We start from the raw sequence: 14,728 nt of genomic DNA on the forward strand, positions 1-14,728 counted from the left end.
CAAAAGTGTAACGGAAGCAGAAGAAAGAGGTGTACATACAGGCTTTCAGAGAGAGAGAGAGAGAGAGAGAGAGAGAGAGAAAAAAAAATATATGTACGGAGGGCAGAGCTCTGGAGGAGTAGTGCCTTTTGTGGCATGTCAGAGGGGGAGGGATGAAGAGAGATGGAGGTGTAGCAGAGTACACAATTTGGAGGAGAGGCATCTAAATGATGGAGGGAATAAGCACAGAAAGGAAAAAGGGAGAGTGATTGTGGGTGGGGAGGCATCAAAGCTGTTGCCCTGTCTCTTCAGTTCTGGGACTTGTGGTTCAACAGCTCCTCAAAGATTCCCTCTTAAGCACACAATAATTTATTGAGACACTTCACATAAAAGAAAATGGTACAGTGTGAAGAACGGGGACAAACTGTCTCAAGCCTGTTGTGCTCGATGCGTGTTCCTCTGGTGTGTGTGAACACGCCCTTGCATGTCTGTGGCTCACAGACACAGTGACTCTGAACAGTAATGATCTAAAAACACACACCCACAGCCTAGCAGATGAGCTCAGGAATCCAACTTCATACTTAACTGAATAGGTGTCAAACAAATGAAATGGTTTTGTAACTTCATACTTAACTGAATAGGTTAAAATCAAACAAACAAAATGCTTCTGTAACTTTATGCTTAACTGAATAGGCGTCAATCAAATAAACAAAATGCTTCTGTAACTTCATACTTAACTGAATAGGTGACAACATCATAGTTATTCACATGGATTCAAGTCTATTTACTCAAACCTGAGCAGCCAGTAGTACAGCCATAAATTGTCTGATTCAGTAAAAGTCTACTCAGAAAGTAGATGTTAGATGCTCACAAGCACATTCATATCTGTCTGGTATTTTGCAAACACTTATATCCCATGTCTTTACTCCCTACCTCCTGCCCATACATGTGATATGATCATAATTTAATAGTATTTTGTTGCAACTACTTGTCTTTGTTTTTCATAAAACCTTTGTAAACACATTTGGGGTGTGTATGTAAGACATTCAGCTTGACATACCTCATCTGCTTGACAGACTGATATTCCATTTATGTTGTTGATTATATACTGTCAGAGCAGCATGTTTAATGGAATTTTGTTTTAAGAAAACTTTCAATTTTGACCCTCAGTAATAAAAATTGGCCTTAATTAATTGTTAATTAATTAATAGTTGAATGTCACGTAATGTACCATGATTTAATGAACGTGGTTGTATTATTCACAATAGGACATTACACGGCGTGTAACAGGCGTTACTAAACACTAGGATCAAATATGACCGTAAAATGGTTAGACCATCAACTAGCTCAACTAGCTATCAAGGCGTTGCCTCAAGACCTACAGGCATTTGACTGGCTTGACTAAGTTAATGTAACATATAAATATAAAAAGTTGATGGAGACATTAATGGAGGTCTTCATATCTTTTAACCATGGAAATGTTTTCTATTAGTAGCCTTTAGGCTCTTCCATGTTGGCTAAATGTGTTTGTTTACTTTTGTGAAGAGAGCAGGTCTCCTCTTCCCAGTCTTCTTAAGTTGGGGAGTATGAAAGTGCCTTTGCCTTGTTAGGTGTACATACAGTCTTTTTAGTTCTTCACTCCAGTTATTAACTCATTGAATGCCAAGCTGTTTTCGGAAGCTTTGTCCTAGAGTGTCAGCAATCTAGACCATTGTTGATGATTTTTGTACAGCCACAGCATATTCTGTGTTATAGCTATGAACACATACAATGGCTCGTTTAAAAGGTGAGACATTAAGCTCTCAGTGGGTGCAAACCGTGTATTTCTACACGCCTCTGTTCCTGAGAAATCCCAAGCTAAACAGCGGCTAGTTTTCATCAAAATCACTGTTTTTTTCTAGAAATGGAGATATAACGTCTTTCATGAAATATTAAGTGTTGCCTGTAAACTTTCCGGGAAGTGATCAGCGAGACCTGGCGAGACTGCCACCTAGTGATAGACCCACGAAAATGGCCTGGTTTTGAGATGACGTGCATGCGTCACTGATTCGACCGAAAGCGGCAACCGAGTTATGATAAAATGTCCAGATTGTGCGTTTTCATGAGTTTTCGATCGTCATATATTTCATTTCCATTCATCACAAGAGTTCCCAAAATCACATAAGGTGTGTTAGAGTGTCTAGTTTCGTAATTTAAAAAAAAAGCTAAAGACGGAATATGGCACTCTAACGTTTTTGGCACTCAACGCATGGGAAGGAAAAACGTAATATTACGTTTTTGGCACTCAATGAGTTAAAGAGTTACTAATCTTATACCCATCTTCAGTTGGTTAATGAGGATTACGGTCAGTTGTGCGTCAGTACGGTTGGGTGTAATACTGCTCCTGTGTAGCAGGGGCAGTTAAATGCCTTAAATACCTGTCCTGTGGTATGTGTGGAAGTGCCCCACCCTTGTATGGGAAACTTAAAGCTGGAGCTCTTTGTGTGTGTGGCCTAACCTGACTCTCGGCAGATGAATTTCGTTCCGCCTAGCTCCACTCACATCCATCTGGGATCGGTTCCGTTGAAAGTGATTTCAGCACGAGATTGGCTCTACCATACAATCAGGACGCAGGGCGGGACTTTCATAGATGCGACGTAGCGTAGAAGCGACTGTGAGACTGTTCTCAGCGTCACGGGTTGGCTTCGATCTGAGTGGTTGAAGTAGCACGTCAATAGATGACGGACAAGATGACGGAACGAAATTCATCTAGCGAGAGTCAGGTTGTGTGTGGCCCAGACTCTGTGACAACACAGACCTGTTATTACAGAGGGCAGGGGGAGGACAGTGTGAGCTGCTGGAGGGACAGACATGGGACAGACCGCAATCCTAGCGTCTAAGGGGACTAAGCCTAGTGTCTAAGGGCACGAGGCTGTAGGGACAGACCGTATTTCTAATGTCTAAGGGGACAAGGATGTTTGGCATAAACCGCATTGTAGTTTTATCCTTCATTGTTTATTGCCTGCAAGAAGTAAAGATTAACCCTGTCCATGTTAATGGCTGGGTGGAAACAAGATAGACAGTAGATAGAAGTCGGGAGTGTCTTAGTGTATTAGATGGCCTTGGTTGGTCCAATATTAGTGTTCAAGCTAGTGCCCTTCAGGGTCGAGGGGTAAGTCTAGAGGGTAAAAGCAGTTCTATGGATGGAATGCTTTTTGTGTGTGCATCTTTTCATCCTTAGCATCCAATCATCAAATTTTCCAGCGCTCCATGGTGGTGTGATTGTGAAAGAGTGTGTGTGTGTGTGTGTGTGTGTGTGTGTGTGTGTGTCTGTGTGTGTTTGGGGGGCGGGGTATGTCCAATCAGAGAGACTAATGTTTATAGCCTGTAGGTAGCAACAGTGAGAGTAAAACACACTAATCGCTCCTCTGGGGGAGGATCATAAGTCGCGCTGACGGCAGTACAGCTTCCTTAGTGTGCGGATGTGCAGATTCATTAATGCTCAGCCTTTTGTGTGGGCTCACCCACACAGGGACCTCAGGGATTTCCCTGCCCGATACATCTCTGGTGCTCAGCTTCCCATAGGTGTGCCGCAGGCAGCTGGAGGTTGGGCATGAGTGTGTCAGTACTCTGCGTCCTTTAGTACGTGTTTTAGGACTGCATGTACATGTGTCCTAATCGTTGTCAGAACTGTGAGTGTGTCAGAACTGTGAGTGCGTCAGTACTCTGGGTCCTTTAGTATGTGTTTTAGGACTGCATGTATGTGTCCTAAGTGTTTTCAGCGCTGTGTGTGTGTCAGTACTGTGAGTGTGTCAGTACTCTAGTACGTGTGTTAGGACTGCATGTACATGTGTCCTAAGTGTTGTCAGCGCTGTGTGTGTGGTAGGATGCAGTGGTGAATGGAGAGCTGGTGATGGATGGATGTGATGTCACTCCTCAGTGTTCACTAGTGCAGAGAAGTTGAAATGTTCTTTGAACCTTTTATATACACACACACACACACACACACACACACACACACACACACACACACACACACACACACACACACAAACAAAAATGTGTGGTGTCTACTTGACTATTGGGTCTCATCCATCCAGTTCCTGGTTAATCGAAGGAAAAGCTACTTCATTCTCTTAGTTTTTTTTTTCTTATCAGACTCTGCGTGTGTGTGTGTATCTGCCAAATCCCATAACCATATTTGTGTACGCCACCCCCAGATGATTTAAACGCAGAGGAAAAATAGTTTTAAAAAAAGTTCAGTCGCAGTGCTGGTGGAAACCGTCTCTCCCTCCTTATGTTGGGTATAACAAGTGAAGAAGGAATGGGGTGCATTTCAGGCTGATGTCACAGCACAGGAACACTGGGCCAAATTAGGACTGGCTGGAGGAGAGTGCTGCAGTCCAGAGAAATGATGCTGTAAATTAAGACTGAGTGGCGTGTGAGGGCACAGTGGGGCGGTACTGAATGAACCACTCAAGAGGGAGGAGAACCAGGACAGGCTGCATTGGAGGAAACCCAAGGAAGGAGTGTGTGTGTTGGGGCTGCAACTTGCAACAAAATATTTAGAAATCCTGTTGATGACTAGCTGGATAGTTTCAAAATGAAACCCTCAAGGATGAAACCCTTCATTCGTGTGACTAAATGAATCATAAACCATTCTATTCAGTGCATTAATGCATACCATTAATACATATCATAATTGATACATTAAAGTGACATGTTCAACACACAGGGCCGATTTCCGAACATAGATGGAGCCCTTGTGCTAGTCTAAAGGCTCTTTCTGTGTGGAGATCTCCAGTGACATTCTCCTGTGGTTGATGATAACCAGGCTTAATCCAAGTCTGGGGAACAGGCCCAGTATTGAACAAAGCAGTCTTCGACCAAAATTGCATTGCATTGCACAAGTTTGTGTTCAAGTGAGGAATAGCCTATGGCTCATTATCACAAGATTGGCATTTATCGACAAAGTTCTGTTCTGTCTGCTTTCGTAATTGTCTACATAATGGACATAGCATTGCTGTGGGCATTAATGATCAGTAGGAAGTGAAGAAATGTCTTTAAGCACGTCATGCAGTCAATTGCAGCTCATTGCAAACTTCACTATTGTGCTGTAATGTAAATTGTACTTAATTTGATTTGGGAACTGAAGTTAGCCAAGTCTCCTTTTGCAAAGCTGACATGTTTCCTCTTAAATAGCTGTATTCGGTTATTTAGTGATGATGCAATGATAGGCTAATAAATCTTTTCCGGGTACAACTGCTTTCAAAGCCGCTCGGTTTTCTCCATAGACAGTAAAATAAACTTTTTTTTTCCGCTATTCAGTGTTGCCTTTAAGAACATTCATCCTACTACTCACTTGTTGCCTCAACCTAATAAAATCCTATTTTTTGAAGCCTGCACGTAACCCTTGATTGTATCATCTGGCTGCACAGCTATAGTAATTGCTCTGTTAAAGTTAAGCGGTTTTGTTTTACTCTCAATAAAACAGAGGTGATGGTGACCAGGTTTAGAAGTTGCAAAAACTGGCTGGCTGTGCTAGTAAACGTTTTTTTTTTTTTTTTTTTGACCAAAAAGCTGTTGGGCCCGTGACATCGGACTTAACAACCCAATAGCAGATGAGCACATGCCTTGGTCAACTCTGCCTCTTTGCAGTGCAGCTGAAGAGATTTAAATATTTTGGATGATGCTTATGTTAACCTTCTGTCATTTTGCTGCAAAACAAATGACATCAGGAACTCTAGTTACTTCATAGCCTATTCCCGAGAGAACCCTTTTCTATGTCTAATGAGCTAGTTAATCCGTGCAAAAATCTGGTTAATGACGTAACTGACTAATTGTTAAATTAGATTCTTGATTAGATTAGACCCAAGATGCTTGAATTAGTTGGCTACAGTTTTTATAGTTGATTAAGTCGATTAGTTTTTGCAGCCCTAGTGTGTGTATGCATCCAAGTGTGTGTGTGTGTTTGTGTGTGTTTGTGTGGTTGTGTGTGTAGATGGATAGATAGATACTTTATTAATCTCCAGGGGAAATTCAAGATTGTGTGTGGTTGTGTCGGGGTTTTGTCCCAGGCTCTCTAAATCAGTCCTGTGGTGAACACGCAACACAATACACAGTGATTGACTGTCCTGGGAGCAGTCTGTGTGTGAAATCTGGGCAGTGCCCCTGAGGAAACACACACACTCAAAGGGTGCTGCCACATGCTGAGTTGGCAAGTTGGAATTCTGTTTGTGTGAAGATCACCATCACGATCGCAGAAAAACATTCACACCTGTAAAATAAAATGTAGAAACTCATATACTCATTCTTATACAAGTGCATAGAATTATGGTCACATGCCTGAATTCAGTAGCATTCAACCAGACATTCACACACACACACACACACACACACACACACAAAATACTTCAATACTTTGTTTTGGCTCTTTTCCTTTCTCCTGAGAACAATTCTTTGGATGTGCCCTTGCTGTTGCTAGGGAACCTGAGGGGGCAGTGGGACTTTTGTGTGTGTGTGTGTGTGTGTGTGTGTGTGTGTGTGTGATGCCAGTGAATAGAGGCACTGTTTCTTTCTGCTGAACCTGCGCGGTGCCTGGTGTTGGCCAGGCCAGGCCAGCCCTTATCTGCACACAAGCCTTGTGCTTGGACAGGAAACGGCCAGGAAGCCGCAACACTCATTTTACACACCATCACCTCTGAGCTTATTAAATGCATATTATCATTTAATTGGAAAATGATTCCATCGTTGTAAATGACTAGGTAAAGGACACATGCACAGGCATGACATTAGCAAAGGATCAGTACCATCACTTTCCCTAATCCCTGTGGTGCCCAGATTAAGCATGCAGGGTCTTTAATCGTTGTTGTACTTGTTCACGTTTGGGCTTGTACACCCAGCGCTTTGGTCAGTCAGTGCAGCCAAGCCAGGATTTGGCCTCTCTGGTGGCGTGTACTTTACACAGAGAGACTCTTTTGTCTCCGAAACATGAAGTTTTTTTTGCAAATGTTAGTGAGTGTTAACAAAATACCAGATGGAAAATGGTTGCCTACGTGTTAGCTAGATAGTTAGCTTCCTGGCAAAGCATAGACAGGTAACTAAGCAACAACCCATTGTTGAACAAAACACAACCACAAAAGTTAAACTATTTTTAACTGTTAGCGCCAGGCGTCTCGTGTGGGTTTTTTTTTTCTGCTTGCTGTATGCTCAAATAAACACAAGGTGCGTGTTCCACAGAGAACCGATTAAAATCGGGCATCCAGAGAACCACCTTAGTGCCTCACTCTCACACAGCCAGTTCCACAGACCTCAGACCAGTGTTTTCCTTTTGGATGTCTCTGGAGGCATTTGATGGCATTGCTGTGTGTGTGTGTGTTAGGGCTGTCACTTTTGTGAAAAAATCCTGTTCGATTCTTGAGACATTGTTCATTTAATCGATTGTAAATTTCTAAAGGTCTAAACGTCTAAAGACGTTTCAATTTTCAACACCAAATATAGGACAATCCACGAACAACTTAGAGGCATTAGGACTTAACGTAAAGGGGGCTTTTGAAGACGCACAATGGCATTGAAGTTTCGTGCACAATGACAAACAGGAGTGCAACATTCTCGAAAAACAATAAGCAGAGTGGACTGCCATAACATCAGTGAAAAACATTACTGCAGGCTTCAACGCGTGGCTGCGTTTACAATTAGAAATGTTATACAAATTTCGCCACGAGAACTCCACGACTGCACAGTTTGCATACCGCTTTGTCCTTTTCCATAGTCTGATATACCCAAACCCGAAGTGCTTCCATCGAACTCCTCAAGTTATTAGGGCCTATCACTTTCATTATCTCTCATGTCGCACAGGTTGATCGCGTTGTCCTCAATTTTGGGCAAAACACCAGCAGCACAGCAGCCGCATTGAAAAAAGCTGTTTCCGGTTTTCTGCTTGTTCCTGAGTTTCGTTACATCTATCTTTTTTCATTTGTTTAATTGGCTTTTAAAATTAATTGTGTACATATTTGGTTAAAATCGATTCCCTATTTTAGTTTTCGAAACTTGTGTTGGTTGGTCCAATCGATTGTGCAATCGATTGTCGAACGTAAAGTGACAGCCCTAGTGTGTGTGTGTGTGTGACACAGGTGCACTGGGTGTAAAGCAGAAGCAAATACCATAAAACAGTGCATGTCGATACACTAGACGTTACACTCCCACAGTTTATTGCATCCTTTCAGCCTCTTATGGCCATCAGCAGGCAGAACGTCTGGCGGCCGCAGCCTGGGAACAAAACTGTGGACCAGAGGAAGTAGTTCTAAGAATTTACACAGGGCAGGCACCTCAAACACCAGGCGGGGGAGAGGGGCAGGCACCCCAAACATCAGGATCAGGCAGGGGAAAGGGGCAGGCACCCCAAACATCAGGATCAGGCAGGGGAAAGGGGCAGGCACCCCAAACATCAGGATCAGGCAGGGGAGAGGGGCAGACACCCCAAACATCAGGATCAGGCAGGGGAGAGGGGCAGACACCCCAAACACCAGGATCATGTGGGGGCGCTTCAAGCATCAGCCGAGAGCGTCCACCCTAAACATCTAAAGCCGGGCAGACACTGCGTTTATTTATAGCTGCATACGATATGGAAATTGCATTACACATTTCAGTCGGGACACACTTGCTTTCCTCACACTGTACGTCCGACTACAAGACATGATAAAAAAATAAAAATCTGATGACTGAAATCCACTCGGATCAAACCCTTGTTAGAACATTAATTGTGGCATCTTCTGCTTGGACATTGTAAGCAGATAGGACAGGATTCCGACCTGATTAAAAAGTTTGTCAGATCTGACTGATGACTAATGATGATGAACCCCCCCTCTCTCTCTCTCTCTCTCTCTCTCTCTCTCTCTCTCTCCCTCCTTCCCTTTCCTCCCTTTATCTTTCTAACAGGAAATCTCAGAGGTGGAGAAGAGGGACCCGAATGAACTTGTAGGTGAGTGGCTGTTTTTTCTGTCTTTCACACACACACACACACACACACACACACTACAGTAGCCTAATGCCTGGTCACTTTACAGCTGGTGCTTGAGAGATATGTGTAGGCAGCCTCTATTTGTCGACTTGTAAAGACTTTGAGAGGCCGTTTCAACATCACCTCCATAGCTGGCAGTCTTGTTGTCTGTCAACAGCTTGTCAACGCTTCAGAACCCCCCCCCCTACACCCCCTACACCCTCACCACCCCTACACCCTCACCCCCAGGTGCAATGTCTGTCTCCACAGAGCTTATCAGGGATCGTTATGTAGTCTGTCGTCAGTGTAAAATAGCATGATTATTTTCTTTGGCTGTGGATCTGTCAATTTGGCCTGTCGATTTCTCAGGTGTGCTGAGTGGCTTGGCCTGGCTTGGCTTGACCCACCCACACCCCCACACACACACACACACACACGCACACCAGCCCAGCATGAGTCAGTCATTAATCAGGACTTTACACAATACAGTCCAGGCGGGTCCTCACACCAACACCATAAAAGACAGGAAGTCACCTTGGCTGAATCAAAGGCCCTCTCGGAATATCAACACTCGCACACCCAAAGTTTGTGTGTATGTGGGGGGGGGTTATGTATGTGTCTGACCGTTTGATCATTCATATTAAGGTGTGTTTTTTTTGTTGACTCATCAACAGTACTAAGACTAAGTAACAGTACCTGAACTGTGTGTTTAGGTAGTACCTCTATTGACACATTGATCAGAAAATAAGGTGTGTGTGTGTCTGTGTCTGTGTCTGATCCAGCAACATGTCACAGGATATGAGTGATGCAGGACGGGGTGTGTCTTCTATTCAGCTTTTTTTTTTTTTTTTTTTTTTTTTTTACTAAAAACTGTGTGTGTTCTTGCGTGTGTGTGTTGAAGGGGATGTTTGGTATTTATGTAACTGATATTCTACCGCTGAAGATTTGCCCCCCACTCACTCCTGCCCCAGTGGCAGCCTCCCGCGAGACCTCAGCAACACTTCACACACCGCACAAGCATAGGCGTTTGTTTATTTTTATTTTAGCCTTTATTTTCACGGATGACCGGAGTGCCAAATGGCCCAAACCGGAATCCGAAGGGCTCGTTGGCAAAGATCTGGAATGTTCCACTTTGTCTTTGTTATTGTGCTGCTACTGCTGCTGCCGTTCGCTGGTGTTCCCTTCGATGTCTTGTTAAAATGTCAGCGGCTTTGTGCAAAAGGTCTCACGCGAGCTGCTTAAAGATGGGCTTTGTACATGACACACAAAGACTGCGCTGATTTGGGCTTTTCTTCAGGTCTTTTCCCCCTTCTATCCTCCCATCTTTTCCTCTGGCTGGCTCTGGCGGGCTGGCTGGGGGCGTGAGTGAACAGTGCCGCCAGTCATCCTCTCCTCTCGTCTCGTCTCGTCTCGTCTCGTCTCCTCTGTCAGGCCCTCTATGGCCTCTCTGTTGTTGTGCGGCTCACCAGCCAGGCCGTCCGTCCGTCTCTGAGGACATGAAGCCGACGCCTGCCCGCCCGGAACATGCCAGCCGCCTGAGTCAGAAAGCTTATAGCCGGAGCCCCTGAAAAACACTTACGGAGTTGGAAGGTCGAGCAGAGCTCTGCCCCCTAGATGGCTCGCATCCATCTGCAGGGAGCCAATGCACGCGCAAGCATTAGTCAGTTAGTAAGCATACTCAGAGAGTATACAGTTTTACCTCAATATCATGGCCCCCTTCAGAAATGTAGTAGTTGCTCAAAACGAGAAGCGTTGGCCCTTCATCTGCGTTGGTTTTGAACGTTTCAGGTTGAAATGGTCTATATGAGCCAGTTTCCTGATGCGGGTGAGTCTTAATGACTTTGCGCTTGCTTTGCACTTTCCTGCTGTTCTAGTCTGGTCATCAGGGGTGCAGTCGTGGCCTACTGGTTAGCGCTTCGGACTTGTAACCGGAGGGTTGCCGATTTGAACCTCGATCAGTAGGAACGGCTGAAGTGCCCTTGAGCAAGGCACCTAACCCCTCACTGCTCCCCAAGCGCCGCTGTAGCAGGCAGCTCACTGCGCCGGGATTAGTGTGTGCTTCACCTCACTGTGTGTTCACTGTGTGCTGAGTGTGTTTCACTAATTCACGGATTGGGATAAATGCAGAGACCAAATTTCCCTCACAGGATCAAAAGAGTATATATACTTATACTTATACTTATACTTATACTTATACGGATCACCAAGAACAGGGGCCTCTCAGGAAGCTACCAGCATTAGCCGCCCCTAGAAAGCGAACAGTCTTGGGCAACCTCAGAAAGCAGCTTTATAAAGCTTCAGCAGAACAGCTTATGCTCATCAGGAAGCTATTGTTAAAGAAAACAGACACACACACACACACACACAAAAACAAACAACCAATCACATAAACAAACAATGCATTGGGCCTTCAGAAAGCTCTTGCAGCATGGCCCAATCAGATGAGTGCCCGGATAAAGTCTTCCTTCAGAGTCTCTGGTGGAGCCCTCTGCGTCCCAGCGCGGCCCCACCCTGACGTGCTGTCGTCCTGCCAGAGGGACGTCGAGTGGGCCAGAAGCGAGGGAGGGTGAGCAGGAGGGAGGGAGGGATGGTGAAGGAGGGAGGGAGGGTGAGGGGGGTGACTCATGCATGTGTATCTGCATGCTCTGCTCAAACACGCTGGATCTGGGATGGGCTAGCCAAAAATAAGCTTACTCTGTACTTCCTGTGTTTCCATTCCAGCATTGCCATACAGGGATGGGCAGCATTTATGATGCATGGATTTAAAATACAAAATAGTATGCTGTCATTTGTATTTTATTGGCTTGAAGAAAATGGCTTTGCATTTTGTATTACAATACTTTATAGGTGTGTTGTTTATAAGGTTTTGTAGTTTAAAAATACTGACAAATATTTTTGGCAAAACTAATACTTTTGCTGATGGGTTGACGATGCAGCCTCTGACTGGTGCTGACTTAGTAATTTGCCCAGACTTGTTCCGAATATTGAGATTCAGGAAGATGATCCAGAACAAGATGAGTAATGTGTAAGTTGCTCACGCACACAATGCACTCCCTCTCATACCAACCTCAAGTGTCTTGAGAACTTTAATTATCCAATCGGAACACATGGAATTCGTTATGTGCTGGCCCTGCAATATTGCTCAAATAGGTGCACCATGTATCACCTAAAGCAACACCATGAGAAATTCATATCTTTGTACTGGATTTTGTAGTTTATGTTGCTGCTGCCAGTGGAAGTGTGTTATGGAAGTTCATGTTGGGTAAATGAGCCAGGACACTCTGGCAATCTGACAGGCATTGACATGTTCATGTTTTATGTTTTTAGTGTTGTAACGTAACCTGCGTTGCCTGTGCCTCTCCTTGCTGGGGCCATAGAATCTGATCACACTCGTGTTTTAGTGACTCTTAATGCTCTTAGTGCATAATGGCAGCAGAAGTACGGTAGTTTGTGATTGTGCAGTGTTATCTTACGGTCCCATTGTGCCAATGATTAGGAGCTCCTGCCCCTAGGAACCAGTCCTGTCCAATCCCATGGCTCTTGGCTGTCAGTCCTGTCCAATCCCATGGCCTTTAGCCGTCACAGTCCTTTCCAATCCCATGGCTCTTAGCTCTCCCAGTCTCGTCCAATCCCATGGCTCTTGGCTCTCCCAGGTCCTGTCCAATCCCATGGCTCTTAGGTGTCAGTCCTGTCCAATCCCATGGCCCTTAGCTGTCAGTCCTGTCCAATCCCATGGCCCTTAGCTGTCAATCCTGTCCAATCCCATGGCTCTTAGCTCTCCCAGTCTTGTCCAATCCCATGGCTCTTAGCTGTCAGTCCTGTCCAATCCCATGGCTCTTGGCTGTCAGTCCTGTCCAATCCCATGGCCTTTAGCTGTCACAGTCCTGTCCAATCCCATGGCTCTTAGCTCTCCCAGTCTCGTCCAATCCCATGGCTCTTGGCTCTCCAGTCCTGTCCAATCCCATGGCTCTTAGGTGTCAGTCCTGTCCAATCCCATGGCTCTTGGGTGTCAGTCCTGTCCAATCCCATGGCCCTTAGCTGTCAGTCCTGTCCAATCCCATGGCTCTTGGGTGTCAGTCCTGTCCAATCCCATGGCCCTTAGATGTCAGTCCTGTCCAATCCCATGGCTCTTGGGTGTCAGTCCTGTCCAATCCCATGGCTCTTGGGTGTCGGCCCTTAGGTGTCAGTCCTGTCCAATCCCATGGCTCTTGGGTGTCTACAGGGCACTGGAGCGCTCAGGATGTGGGCAGACATTTATATAGACCCTTTCAGCAGCATAACCAAGCATGGGCGTTCCTACGGCATTTCCAGTGGCACAGAAAGCGTAAGATAATATAAGATATTACTTTATTGTCCCTCAAGGAGAAATTTGTCTTGGGCTGTGGTAGTGGTGGTAGTGTAGTGGTTAAGGAGCTGGGCTAGCCTGCAGTAGCCTGAAAGTTGTCGGTTCAATTCCCGGCTTCCACCGTTGTGCCCTTGAGCAAGGCACTTAACCCCAAGTTGCTCCGGGGACAATGTGATCCCTTGTAATATAGCTGACATATGTAAGTCACTTTGGTCAAGAAGTGTCTGCTAAATGTAATGTAATGTAATGTAAATGTAAAGTGCCTTCTCTGTAAACAGCAATCACATACATGCAGGACAACAATCACATACAAGCAGGACATGGCTCTGATACAGGGAGAAAAAAGCCCTTAAATTAAAAAAAGGAAAAATAGATTTCTAAAATGTATGTTTCCTTCCTTCCCTTGTTTTTATTCAGTAGAGCCACCGACAACAACTAGCCAACTTAATTAGGTTAGTTTGAATAATCCACAGTGGTTGGTAATGAGAAGCTGACCTGTTTATTCTTAACAGGGTTAAATAAACACAAAATAATAAATAGTCAATTAACCACACAAACTGAATTGGCATCAGTGCTCTGCTCTTGAACAGTGTGAGTGTAAACCAAGGCTTAAAAAGCCATCAGTGCAAACAATATTGTAAACTGTATAAAAAAAGCAAAACACACAGAAAAGCTGAGTAGAAAATAAATAGTCAATTAACCACACAAACTGAATTGGCATAAGTGCTATGCTCAAGAGTGTAAACCCAGGCTTAAAAAAGCCATCAGTGTAAACAATATTGTAAACAATATAAAATTATAAATAAAAGCAACACACACAAAACCTGAGTAGAAAATAGTCAAATTACCACACACACACACAGAATTGGCTATAACAACCCAAATAACTGTCACGCCTTCTACAGTATTGCTATCTCCTCCACACTTTACTGCTCCATCTCCATACTCCCTTCAATTTCTACTGTTTGCCCCGGCTGCAGTCTGAGCATGATGGGGAGATTCTTCTTCACAAAGGTGTCAGCCTGCTCCTGTGCTCATCAATGATAAGTGAGACTGCGCTAAAAAGCCTCTCACTGTTGCGTTTTAAAAGAGAAACTGATGCCACAACTGGTCTGGGTTTGCTGAAGTAACCTAGGCTTCAGGCTGCATTTATTACAGAAAATCAAGCAACATAGCACGTAGGCCTATCTACTCTGTTTAGAGACAGGACCTTAAGTTTACCGCGACAACAGCTGTCACTAATTCACATCATCGTAGGCTGCGCCGATGCACAGACTAAACGGTAAAAAAAAGTTATGATTGCCTACTGGAAGCTTCTACCCTTTTGGATGTGTAGAGTTGTAGGCGTAGGTGCACTTAGTTGTTAGCGATTGACCAGGTTGCTTTTTGAAATGAAATGCGTTTGTTAGGCTAGCCGATTGTAAAAA

General features: G+C 44.5%; 1 protein-coding gene across 3 annotated transcripts in view; it reads left to right on the forward strand.

Annotated features, from left to right (window-relative positions):
* Window positions 1–14,728, forward strand: part of LOC125296136 (SAP30 binding protein) — a 33,075-nt gene that overhangs the window by 8,231 nt on the left and 10,116 nt on the right. For all 3 annotated transcript variants that reach the window (XM_048245837.1, XM_048245838.1, XM_048245839.1), the window contains one exon: window positions 8,896–8,938. In XM_048245837.1, the coding sequence (XP_048101794.1) occupies window positions 8,896–8,938 (43 nt within the window). The remainder of the gene's footprint in view (window positions 1–8,895; window positions 8,939–14,728) is intronic.

The sequence above is a fragment of the Alosa alosa genome, chromosome 6 (assembly GCF_017589495.1).
Source record: "Alosa alosa isolate M-15738 ecotype Scorff River chromosome 6, AALO_Geno_1.1, whole genome shotgun sequence".
NCBI lineage: Eukaryota > Metazoa > Chordata > Actinopteri > Clupeiformes > Clupeidae > Alosa > Alosa alosa.